We start from the raw sequence: 12,612 nt of genomic DNA, 5'->3' as shown, positions 1-12,612 counted from the left end.
GCGGCGACCGCGGCCCCGGCTCTCGCTGCAGCGCGCGGGCGGGCCCGGCGGCCGGGGCGATGCTGCGGGGCCGGTAGCGGGGCGCCAGCCGCCGAGCCGTCGCAGGTGGGTGCCGCGGGGATGCTGCCGCGCGGGGCGGGGGGGGCAGTGCCCCGGGGTCGGCGCTGCGGGGGGGGGCGGGGGCCCGGGGCCCGGGGACGGCTCCTGCCCCGCGGGGACCCGCGGCCGGACCCGTGAGTGTGTCACCGACCCATCCGCGGTCGCCCTCTGCTTCTGTCATCACAGGCTTGAACTTACACGGATCGCTCCCCCGAGCAGGAGCAGGAGCAGGAGCAGCAGCAGGAGGAGGAGGAGGAGGAGGGCACCGCGGCGCGATTGACACGCATATGCCTGCAGGCATCCTCCCTCGGCCCCCACCCCCACGGCCGGGTTCGGGTGGCTCCTCTCCGAGCTGAAATCCGAGAAGAAATCCTTGCATCTCGCTTGTTGGCTTTTTTTTTTTTTAAAAAAAAAAAAAAAGAAAAAAAGAAAAAGATCCAGAAACCCGTCGGTATTTTTGCTCCACTGCTTCCCATCCGCAAGATGAAGAAGTTTTTCGACTCCCGGCGAGAGCAGGGCGGCTCCGGCCTGGGCTCCGGCTCCAGCGGAGGCGGGGGCAGCACCTCGGGCCTGGGCAGCGGCTACATCGGGAGGGTCTTCGGCATCGGGCGGCAGCAGGTCACGGTGGACGAGGTGCTGGCGGAAGGTATGGCCCGACCCCTCCAGTGCGCCGGGAATCAGGATCTCGTGCTGATGCAGCAGGACTGCTTTCCAGTTGCCCGGTGTATGAATGGGCTTTGACCGGTTGACCCTCCTCCCTTTCTGCTCCCCCCCCCTCCACCTCCACCTCCCTTTCCTTGCTCAGTGAACCCTTGTCCTTGAGAAATTTAAAACTGAGATTTGGAAGTGACAGTGTTCACGGGGAGGGGAGGGGGTGGAAGGAGGTTGCTGGAAATTGTTTACCTGCAGGGAGGAGGGAGGAGGGGGGGGACTTGTATTATCATTATTATTAATTAAAAAAAAAAAAAAGCTGGCAAGCCAGTGCTTGTCGGCTTCACAGAATTAGGAGGATCGGGTGAGAATCAGGTACGTGTGAAAGTGCAAAGGCATCCAGTGTCGGGGGCTGGGCTTGCCGTCCTCCTCAAACTTGAAATTGTGATGCGAGGGCCCAAGGGTGCAGACGGAGTAGCTTTAAGAAGAGAGAGGGGTTTCTCGTTCTGCCCAACTTTCCCTCTCCCTCCGGCAGGCAGGCAAGCGTTGGAGGAAGACAAGGGTTTTCAGAGAACGGGAATGTGTTTTTCTTAAGAGCCAAGGCTCGCTCGCGCTCTCTCTCTCTCTCTCTCTCTCCTCTCTCGGTGGATTGGACTAGTTTTGTTTCCTGACCCCAACTGTAATCAGGTCCCCAGGATGTAGCCAAGATAACAGAAATTACACGAGATGGATGTGGTTATCTTGAAAACCAGTCTAACTAGGCCCCCTCTCCCTCCTGTTTTAGTTTTTTATTTTTATTTTTATTTTTTTAGCGAAAAGAATTACTGGAGAGTGGCACCTGATTTTTGTTGTTCCTCTGTCGGGGAAGATGTCATTTAGGTCTGCTGTGTAAATTCCCTCCAGGTGTGCTCATCTGTGTATATTTATGTATACATAAATATATGTATTTTACATCCCTCCTCCCCCAGGCTTTCTGGAGATCTTTGCGCGTATCTTTTGGTAACCTTAACCTCGACCTTCATAATTACGCCAGACTCCTACTTTTCACAGCCCGTTGCCTGCCTTGTGTGCTTTTATTTTTAATAAAAGTAGCAATTTCCTTGGCATGAGGCTATTCAAACTAATTGGATGGGGCTAACCTGCTTTAGGTTGTGTTGTTGGCTGAGAGGGGATGGAGGAAGGGGGAGGCCTCTGCTACTGCAACATGGTGGTCTGTGGGGGGACAATTTATTAGCTGGAGAAGGAGCCTTTTTGTGAGCTAAGGTCGAAGCAAGGGTCCTAACCTGGGCCTGGCAGATGCCTGTCACGGGTGAGTGTTGCAGGCTGGTGGGTTGGAGGAGGAGGAAGCTGTGTTTGGCTCTCAGCTTGTGCAAGTACTGGGTTCAACTTGGTCCCATTTTTCTGGGGTTAGGGTAGAAGCTTTTAGTTTAAAAACACTTAAAAAAAAAAAAAAGATCTGACAATTCATGTCCTTGTGAAATTGTTGCTCTTTCCCATTCTCAGTACTGCTCTAGCTGGACTTAATCCGGGGCCTGAGTCACCGTCCCTCTGGATCTTTCCCTGTGGGCTTTGGTGCAGGATGGGAGATGCTTCTGTGCCCGCTGCCAGATCCGCACCCTTGAGTCTGATCTGTGTCTTTCATCCCTGTGCCAAAGCCCTTAACTGCAGTGGGTTGGAGAAATGGAGAAGAAGAGTGTGAGAGAGAAATCAGGAGGAATGAGGGGGCACGGAGCTCTTTCCTTCTCTTTGAATGGCCTCTGCTGACTTTGTAGCCCAGGAGCATTTTGTTCAGCTAGGATATTGTCTCATTGAAGTTGGTGCTACCCTAAGCGGTGCCTGTTCTCCGAGTCTAAATGGTGGGGAAGAGAAAAGACAAAATTGGTCTTTGTCATCCAGGCTGTCCTCCTCTTCCCTGGAATTCATCCCTGAGAATTGCACATCATGCATTATGATATTTTTAAGTGGAACTTAGGGCTTGCAGCTCTGCATTCATATTCACCCAGCAAGCAGTTATGGAGTATTTATGATGTGCCAGGCACAGTGCTAGGTCCTGGGGTATGACATCAAACTAGATGCTGTAGTTTACGAACTACGTTGAAAGATGGAAAACAACCAGCTCGAATAGAGTGATCTGTGCAATCTTGGAGATGAGCTTAGGGTGCCGTGGCCCCCAGTGTTTAGAGAGCCAGGAATCGCTTTCTGCAGGTAGTGGCTGACCAAAGAGTGAGTAGGGGCTCCCCAGGTGTGGAGACCGCGTGGACCAAGACTCAGAGCAGCAGGAGAGAGTCTTGTGTAATACTGGGTCTGGTGATATTGCCCTCTCTATCTATGTTCATTGACTATAAGCAAGTTTGAATATGTGGCTCTAAGAAGTATATAACTCTGTAGGAGCCGGTATACAAAGTATTTACGTAGCACCTACTAAGTGAAAAGGTACTACTGAATTCTGAGAGGGGTATAGCGTGATGTCTGCCTTTAAGGAGCTACCAGTGACTTTGGGAAGACAAGGCAAATATTCACACGTACAGGGTAGCATGGTTACCAGCACTGTCTGTCGAGTCGGGCAGGTCTAGGTTCGGATTCTGGATCTGTTTTTTACCAGCTGTGAAACCTTGGATAAGACATTTCAAATCTCTATTGAATCTGTTTCCCTATGGCAGTGGTTCTCAGCCTGTGGAGTCCTGCATCAGTAGCATCATTACGGAAGCTTTTAGAAATGCAAATTAGGCCTCACCCCATAAGCCAGGAGTGTGGGGCTTTAACAGATTTCTGGAGAGGTTGTGATGCAAGCTAAAGATCAAGAGCCCCTACCCTGTGGAGTGGTTGTGAAGATCAAGTGAGGCAACGCGTGTGAATTCTTTAACGTTTTTCAGGTGTTCAGTGAGTAGTAGCCATTATATGCCAGCAACGTTACATCCTATATATATAGTTCAGAGGTGTTGGGGGGTTGTGAGGGTTAGTTTGGCTCCAACAATCTGCAGCAATCCTTTTCCCCCTTGTAGGTGAAGAGAGTCAGATACTTTTCTGCAGAAGCCTCACTGGCTCCTTGAAGGGCTAACAGATAGATGTTTTGGGTAATCATGTTCCTTCCTGCACCCTCTTCTCTTCGAGTCCCCAGGTGCAGACCTAACCAGGATTGCCCCCCCAGGATTGCCCAACGATGGTGAGAGTTATGCATCGAGCGCCCAGGGCAGTGGCCAGGCAGTTTGGGGAGGGTGGGTTTTAAACACAGACTCTCTTAGCATCACAGGTGGGAACCTGTCACCCCTGTTTCTCTAATCTGGGTATCGGTGTGTGCCCTATAGTGAGGAATGCGAAAGCACCAAGGAAGAGGTGCTGGAGTAGGACAGGAGAAGGCGTCCACAGCATCGGCGCTGCTCGCCTGCCTTCACTAGCTAGTCCACCGGGGCTTGTCTGGGGGAAGTGAAGGCTCTGTCGTCGCATGAGTTCAAAGGGACGTGGCTATCTCTAGGCTGGGTGCAGAGGAGGAGATGCCCTGATGACTTCCTCATCATGTCTGAGGTAGTGGGCATATGAGGTCAAGGGAAGATTTGGTTTAAGCTTCCAGAATGAGTTCAATGGAAAAATTGGAGCGATGCTCGGAGGAGGACTGAAGAGCTGTGCTTTTGTTAAACACCCTTAGCTATATGAGGCCTCACATCTAAGCTTTAAACAATAAATATTGAACACCTGCTGTGTGCAAGACCACATTGCAGAACCGCGTCAGTTCTCTGTAAGGTGGACCACGTGCCCCTTCAGAGCAGTTTCCTTACTTACACTGAGTAATCCAGGTTTAGAGTTAACGAGAACTACTGAGTGACTTTCTATAGCAGTAAACTGGCAATTTCTCCTACCAACACCACAAGGTAGTGAGGTTGAAACACCTAAAACAAACAAGGATACACGTATGTGTACGTATGTGTACACACACGTAGCGTATGATTATGTTGCGTTGGTATCGCTATGACGTATGCGTGTATCCATTTAGTATTTGTTAGGCCTTCTTTGTGGCAGGCACTGTGTTCGAGTCCAGAGCTACTAAGATGAGTAGGATGTGGGCCTGGCTCTTAAGGAGCTCATTGACCAACAAATGACCCCAAGATCAGTGTCCAGCACTTAGCATGGCCCTTGGCATATAGTAGATGATAAAAAGATGTTATGGTTATGAGGTGGTAAGGAGGGAGGGCCTGAGGGCAAGGATTTCTGGATGAAGTGTGGTTTGAACAGGAATGAAAATTGCCCAGCAGATGATCCAGATGAGAGTTACCCGAGGCCTTCCCAGCAGAAAGAGTAGGATACGCAAGGGTAGGGTGGTAGAGCCGTTTGATGAGCTCAGGGATACCGAGTAGTCTGGTGTTATCGTTTAGGTTAGTCTAAGTTTCCCTTCCAGAATCAAGGAAAGAAGGACATGGAATAATAGAAGGAAATTCTTTCACATTTGTTCCTTGGCTGTTCCCTGGCCGCTGGCTTTCTTCCGTGGCCCTCGGTCTTGGTCCTTCGAGTAAGTATTGAATAGCTGCCACCCGGGGTGCCCCGGTCCTGTGCTAACTGCGGGGCTAGGGAGGGGATAGTGTCTGGGGGAAGGGGAGCCGTCCTACAGGTTCAGTGAGAGGCGAGCGGCGTCAAGGAGAAGCAGGTGGGGAGTGGGATGACCCGTGTTACAGAAAGGAGTGGACGGGGCGGGGATGATGAGGATGTGTGACCCGAGCAGAAGGTATGTTGGAGAGAAAAGAAGGGGCGGTACCGTGATGGAGAACTTTAGTGCCAGGCGGGGAGGTTGGTTTTAAGCACCTGAGGTTTTCTCTGACGCAAACACTGATGTGATCCCTCCCACTTCAGCTGTCTTTGCCTGCTGGGAAGTCTGGTTTTTTAGTGGCAACTGCAGATTTTCAGGGGGTGGTTTGTGAATGGTGTCTTCTTCCTGGCTTCAGGCATGATGACGGTTATAGCTTTGCTAAATATAGCCAAATCTAGAATTCAGAAATGAAATCCAGAATAAGCATTTGCATGGTCAAAGCCTTTCCTTTGGTCTTTCTAACAAAGTCACACTCACTTAATGAGAGATGGTAACGAGCGACAGTTTCACGTGGGTTTTGAGTGGGAGGTTATGAGGGGAGGCGCACACTTGAACCTCAGTGGCTGAGACTGCACGTGGAGTACACAGGAGAAGCTCGGTCGCCGCTAGTCAGGTACACGTGAACTGTGACTGCACCGGCGCGATCATTGCAGTGTTTGAAAGCTGACACGTCAGGAAGGGGCTCACACCAGCGGGTACCTTCGTTTTGTGCTTTGCAAAGGGTACGTGCTTTCTGAGCCTGCTTAGGGACGGTGACATCTGCATCCGAAAGAGCCAAACAGTGAGGCCCATGGAGATGGTCTTGTCTAGTGAAGTGGCATCTGGCCTGTGAGTAGCCAGGAGGGGCCTTCCGTCTGCTTTTCTGGAGCCAGCATTTCGGTGTGGGGGAAGGAGCGCCGCAGGTCTGCGCGGGGAGACCAGGGTTTGTTGGGCCATTCGATGCCGCGTCGGGGCGGTTACTGAGCGCTCCTACGTGCTGGACGTCAGCCAGCGACAAGGGAGACTCTGCCTTGAGGAGCTCACCCCGATAGAACTGCGGATACAGGAGTCCGTAGCTCCCGGTGTTGGAGGGGAGGGGCCGGGGAGGGAACGGCCGCGAGGCGGCGGTCAGTTCTGTGGGGTCAGGAGAAGTCAGGGAAAGCTAACGGAACGTGATGCTTGAGGTAGGTCTTCAAAAATAAGAACTTATTGCTGGATGGACAAGGTTGAGAGAACATTCTAGGCAGAGAGAATAACATGGCCAAAGACAAAAAGCAGGAACGTGTACTGCCTGCTGGGAGCTTTGTGTTTGAAACCGCGTTATCTGTGGGTGCAGGGCTGTCCTGTCCCGTGGGGCAGCCATGGCCACGCACGGCTGTTTAAGTTTAAATCATCTAAATCGGGGGCGCCTGGGTGGCTCAGTTGGTTAAGCGGCTGCCTTCGGCTCAGGTCATGACCCCAGGACTCGGATCCCCGAGTCCTGGGATCAGGCCCCACTTCCACCTCCCTGCTAGGCGGGGAGCCTGCTCTTCCCTCGCCCCGTCACTCCCCCTACTTGTATGCTCGCTCGCTCTCACTCTCTTTCTCCGTCAAATAAATAAATAACCTCTTTAAATTATCTAAATTAAAATGCAACCTTAATTCTACGGGTGTACTAACCACTTTTCAGTTGCTTAATAGCCACGTGTGGCTTGTGCCTACAGTTCTGGACAGCGCAGATAGAAAACATTTCACCATCACAGAAAGTTCTATTAGACCATGTTGGTTTAGAGCAATGGTTTCTACACTTTTTGGGTGGAGTAGCACTATCAGTTAAACATTTTAGGCCTTTTCCTGTAGGTGTGCTTGTTTATTTATACATTACCTGCACGTCCTGCTATCGTTACTTAATACCCGCAGGCACAGTGTGCACCGACCTGAGGTTCATCATATGTGATGGTAGACGCAAATCTGTATTTTAAGTTATCTGGGTAGGTTTTGGTGAGTTTCTTGTCATCTTAGATTGTAATTATTTCTGCATTGTAATGTGACTGATGAAAAGGACACCAGGAATAGAAAGTGAAGCACTATTTTTCTGTTGTTCATATACGCTTATGTTGTCTTTAATCCAAGGTATCTTTGCAAGAAGTTTTTGAAGCCCCTTGTTTGCTTTATGAGGGTTAATTCATTTAAAACAAATGTGATCAGTAAATCCACTTAACCGAGCACATGAACTGGAGTACATCTCAGTCCCCGTCAGCCCGTGCTAGGGAGCTTCCAGTCTTTCCTCATTATTCCATCAGATTCAGGTGAGACACGGGCCTGACATGGAACCTGGATGGGAGCGCTAGTGTTGGGCCATCTAATAAATGTTGATAAAGATAAAATCTCAGTTCTTAAGAGGGATATTAATATAAGTAGAGAGTTTCATATATGTACTTTTCTACCCCAGGGGATTGTTCTGTGTACCTCTGCTTGGAGACCACTGGTCTAGAGCAGTGGTTCTCAGCCAGGAACAGTTATCCCCCAGGTGACATTTAGTAAGGTCTGGAGACGCATTTGATTGTTACAAGGTGGGAGGTAGTGCTGGCATCTAGGGGGCAGAGGCCAGGGATTCCGCTAAACATCCTCCAGTGTACCCAGTAGCCTTCCCTTTCCACCGCAACACAGAATTATCCAGTCCAAAATGTCAGTAGTGCCAAGGTGGCACACCGTGACGTGTTGACCATTGTGAGGGAAGAGAGAGGAGTCAGGCATGGCGCAGAGCGTCTAATCTGATTTTAGGCAAATCACTTAATTTTTAAATTCGTTTTCTCAGCATCAGTAAGCCAATCTTTCTTAACCTGTTATGGCTAAACATCTTTATGTATCATTTTCCATATGAGATGGCTGCTTCAGAAATAAACCAGTGAACTAAAGGAGATCGAATGGTAAGTCTTTGTAGGCTCTGGCTGAGGGAGTTGTAGCTGTACACCACCCCTGGCTGACTGTGGATCATCAACGTTAGACAGTTCTCCCTGTATTCTCATCGCTCACATCTGGGCAACCCCAAAGTATTGTGAAGCATTTTCTCACCTGAGGGGCTTACAGGGAGGTTCAGTTGAGAAGGGTTATTAAAAATCAGAAAGTTGGGAACAGCCGTTTGGCTCAGCGGTTTAGCGCCGCCTTCAGTCCAGGGTGCGATCCTGGAGACCTGGGGTCCAGTCCCATATCGGGCTTCCTGCATGGAGCCTGCTTCTCCCTCTGCTTGTGTCTCTGCCTCTCTCTCTGTGTGTGTCTCTCATGGATAAATAAATAAAATCTTAAAAAAAAAAAAAACACGTTGTGAGAGAAGATGCTGATAAGGCTCTGTACAGAGAAGAATTTTCAGGAGGAGTCTAGCACTTGCAGTTAGGGATATTGGGTTCAAGTTCTTTGACTTCTATTTACCAGTGTGGCCTCGGGGAAGTCATTTAGCCAACGTGAGCTAGTGGTTCCACATTTCTAACAAATGTCCTTCCTGCCTCTGTAGAGATGTCGTGCTCACAAAAAGAGAGGGTGTAGGTATAATGTAGAGTGCAGAAGACACAGCCACGTCAGCGGGGAGTTGCAAGGTTTACTGAGCATCTTACGGTATTTTCAGCTCTAGGATGCTGTGGCATACAGAGAAATAATGGAAGATTTGCCTTCTGCCCTTCTTGTTGATATAATTTGAGTAATACACATGGAACAAAAGTACCACAGGGCGTGTGGTGTAGTCTTGAAATTCTGGAGGTGTTGAGGAGAGAGAGATCAGTGAGGACTGAAATGGTTAGGAAAGGTTTTGTGAAGGTGGATTGCTCTTAACTGAGTCTTCTCTGGAACCCCTCCTTCAAGTAACCTTGTTTTAGGGAACACGTCTAGTTCTGCACGTTTGCATATGTTATATTCTTAGTAAAGTTGAAGTAAGTATTGCAACATTTTTGGTTTCTCTTGAGGAACGAAATTGCCTACATAAATAAATCATATGTTCTGTGCGTACACCCAAAGTAAAAAAGCCTTTTCATTCCATGTGATTTCAAATCACTCAGCAGTCCTGGCCGCAGTATTTTGTGCCTCCCCCCCGGTATCTTTAGTATTACTAGTCTGCTATTTTTATTTTTAGTGTATTATGTATACTTTAAACAATCTCAGTTCTTCTTTTGAGTTATGGAGAATTGTTAGGAAAGAGGAGTCCTTCATAATTATGAGTGAGACTTCCACGTTGGCAGAGGGCAAATTCCTCGAGTTGGAACAAAGTTGAAAGAGTGAAAATCTGGAGTTTTCATTTGGGGCCTGCTGTGAGTGAATCAACCTGAACTGGTCAGTTTTCTCCTTGGGCTCTGAGTTAACCTTGGCAGACAGTGGATGGCAATGCCAACTGAAGCTTTGTTATTCATGATTTCTGAAGAGCCGAGAGATAATTGGATGAAAGATTTTATGGCATTCCTGTATTATTATCATAGAAGGCCAAGCATAGCACTGATGTTAGATTATCATTTGTAATTATAATGATCTTAAATAATGATGCCTTTCATCTAGGACTTGAATCCTGGAGAAAGCAATATAATGCCATGTAATTTTGTTTGCTGCCTGTTTTTGAGGATGCTTACAGCTATTGTACTGGGACCTTTAGGGTGAGAGAGATTATTGTCCCTCTGGTACTGAGCATGAATTTGAGAACAAAATGGAGACTTTATTACCCTTTGGGAAGAAGAAAAAAGAAGACGACTCTGGCCTCATCAGTTTGGGCCCTTCGTGGAAGATTGGGGCTTGAGCAACATTTACAGAGGTGGCAAGTGTCCTGCTAGCTCCCTCCACTCCTCATTTCCCCTGGTGAGTGAATCTTGTTCGCTCGGGAAGGAGTATCTTACCGGTTTGTTAAATTTGTTTGATTTCCCCTTGCCTAGCCCTGTTCCTCAGACCTTTGTCCTCTACTGTTTTTAGAAGCCTGGGCATTTCGGTGCTGGGATTAGGCAGTGTTGGGAGGAATAATTCCGTCTGAACTTTGGGCTGTGAAACAACCTTGGTTTGGCCAGAAGGGGTAACTCAGTAATGATTGGGGGAAGCCTGCTATCCGTACTGTCTTTCCTCCCCTGGCCCTGGAATAATGGAAGCCCTGCAGTGTTCTCCTTAGGAGAAGACTTGTAAGGTTGGCCGATGTGCGGTGATTTAAAAGCATCGGAATTGGAGGTAGGCAACCCTTGGCCTGAATCCTGGACCTGTCCCTGTGATGTTGGGCAACAAAGATCCCGGCTTCTCATATGTAAAATGCAGCTAATACTGTGGGTGGTTGTAAGGATTAGATGAAATTATGCAAAGTGCTTAGCATAGTGCCTCGCATGTAGTTAGCAGTCTGTAAATGGTAACGCTTAGTATTCGAGTGCATGAATTTTGTTTTTCTCGGGCAGTATTTGTTTTGCTGTGTGTATAACCCATGAAGTTAGTTAGAGTCCTGGAGAGAGAGGTGTGTGTGTATTTATATATGTATCTCTATATAACTAATGTTAGTTTAATTTTATATATATATGTAACTGTCAATCTCAAAAGTAGAAATATGAGTAATAAGTATCTTAACTATGTGAAGGAACACAGACTATTTAAATGAATGCTATACTCTGAAGATAGATGGACAGATTTAGATAAGGTTAAGGAGATGAGAATCTCAGATAATTACTGTGGTTTGAGGTTTTTTTTTTTTTTTCCTGCTTGAAAGCCACCTGTGTGCTGGAAAATCTCCCTCACCTGTCATGTTGCTATTAGTATGAAGGGCCTCTCTGCCCCTGAGAAACATGTGATCCTCGCTGCCTATCCAGCTTCAGATTCTTGTGCTCTGACACAATCAGGCCTGTGCCCTCCTCATCTTCCCTTGTACCGTGGATTTAGTTCTTTCCAGTGCTCCCTTTATCTGGGATCCTCTCCCTTGCCCACCTACCTTCATCCCATCTAACCTGCATACTTAGAACAGTTGATCCATCTTTCCTTCCGTCCTGTAGTTGCTTGTCATTATTGCTGCCTTTGTTGCCCGGCCGTAATCTCAAGGTTTTGTTTTGCTATTTATCTATTTCATTTGTATCTACTTTCTAGTGTTAGATAATTCTTAAGAGGCAGGGTGTAAACCTTAGGTTTATTTTGTATCCAATTTAGGACTCTTATGTTTGAACAATGCAACTGTGGGTCCTGGAGAATAAATTAACTGAAGAATAATACAGTAAATCAATGCTAATTCAAATTTACTGGGTAGGCACTACAGACCAGACAAATGTGAGATACATAGACCTCCCTATGCCTATTCCAATAATATAATAGATCTGTTTGGGACCTTATTACAATGATAAGAGCTCTCAAATCTTGTAGGTTTTTGATAAAGGTGAAAAATAATAAAATTCAAAGCAAAGTAGAACACCTTCTAGAAAGTCATGTAAATCTCTTTATTGATCAAATTCAATTATAGATACCTAATTCTTTCAATCTCAAAAGTAGAGATATAAAATATAAGTATCTTAACTATGTAAAGGAACCCTAAAATTATTTCAGTCTATATTGTAAAGATGGAGAAGATTAAGTGAAGTATCAAACCTCAGAAGTAACTGGAATTTGTCTTTAAGGGAGGCATGCATTAATTTTCTAGCTCATGGTAGATGTTGGCCTCGTTAAATTAGGATAGTGATTCTCAACTTATATTTAGGATTGTGAGCATGGGAACAAAGAACAGATAGGAAACAAATATATAATTTGGAAGGGCACAGACTAACCCCAGGTCCAGCTAGGAAAGGAAGGACCTCAAAGAAAATGAGGAGTGTTGATATACCTTCTTAAGAAGTATTTTGTAGCCTTAAGAGACGGGGGGAAGGGAGACAGGAGACTTTTATGTTTATCAAAGGGAATGTGATTTTGTTTTTAAAATATTTTATTTATTTATCTTGGAGAGAAAGAGAGAGAGAGAGAGACACACACAGCACATGAGGTAGGGTCCAAAGGAGAGGGAGAAAGAGAATCCCAAGCCTACAATGGCTCGATTGCAGGACCCTGAGATCATGACCTGAGCCGAAACCAAGAGTCAGGTGTTTAACTGACTGTGCTACCCAGGTGCCCCGAAAATACAGTTTTTAAAAGGTTCATGAGTATGGCACTAGCTGCTCAGTTATAAATTGAGTCTAGAGTGGTGATATCTAAAATTGATTGCTGATGTAGCTCTTAGAACATAGATAGGCCCTTACTTCCCCCTGTTCTTGCTATTTTCAGAGAGAAGCAGTGAAAAGGAGGATTTTTAGTAAATCTTGCCCAGTGTTTTGCCCTGTGAGTTCCATGACCTTGTTGCAAGATCAGCT

At 47.1% G+C, this 12,612-nt stretch overlaps 1 protein-coding gene across 18 annotated transcripts in view; it reads left to right on the top strand.

Moving 5' to 3' along the window:
- The first annotated feature begins 31 nt into the window (after nucleotides 1-31).
- Nucleotides 32-12,612, top strand: part of AAK1 (AP2 associated kinase 1) — a 156,429-nt gene continuing 143,848 nt past the window's right edge. For 9 of the 18 annotated variants that reach the window (XR_005366227.1, XR_005366226.1, XR_005366225.1 and 6 more), the window contains exons 1-2: nucleotides 33-105; nucleotides 286-745. Coding sequence is in view for 14 of the 18 variants with exons in the window: in XM_038551512.1 (XP_038407440.1) it covers nucleotides 583-745 (163 nt within the window). In the remaining 4 variants the exon portion in view is untranslated. Of the gene's footprint in view, nucleotides 106-285; nucleotides 746-12,612 lie in introns of all 18 variants that reach the window. The other 9 variants (XR_005366224.1, XM_038551504.1, XM_038551501.1 and 6 more) reach the window with 4 other exon arrangements.

This window comes from Canis lupus, chromosome 10 (assembly GCF_011100685.1).
Source record: "Canis lupus familiaris isolate Mischka breed German Shepherd chromosome 10, alternate assembly UU_Cfam_GSD_1.0, whole genome shotgun sequence".
NCBI classification, from domain to species: Eukaryota; Metazoa; Chordata; class Mammalia; order Carnivora; family Canidae; genus Canis; species Canis lupus.
Note: the sequence above shows the minus strand (reverse complement) of the source record. Positions and strands in the feature narration are given on the sequence as shown.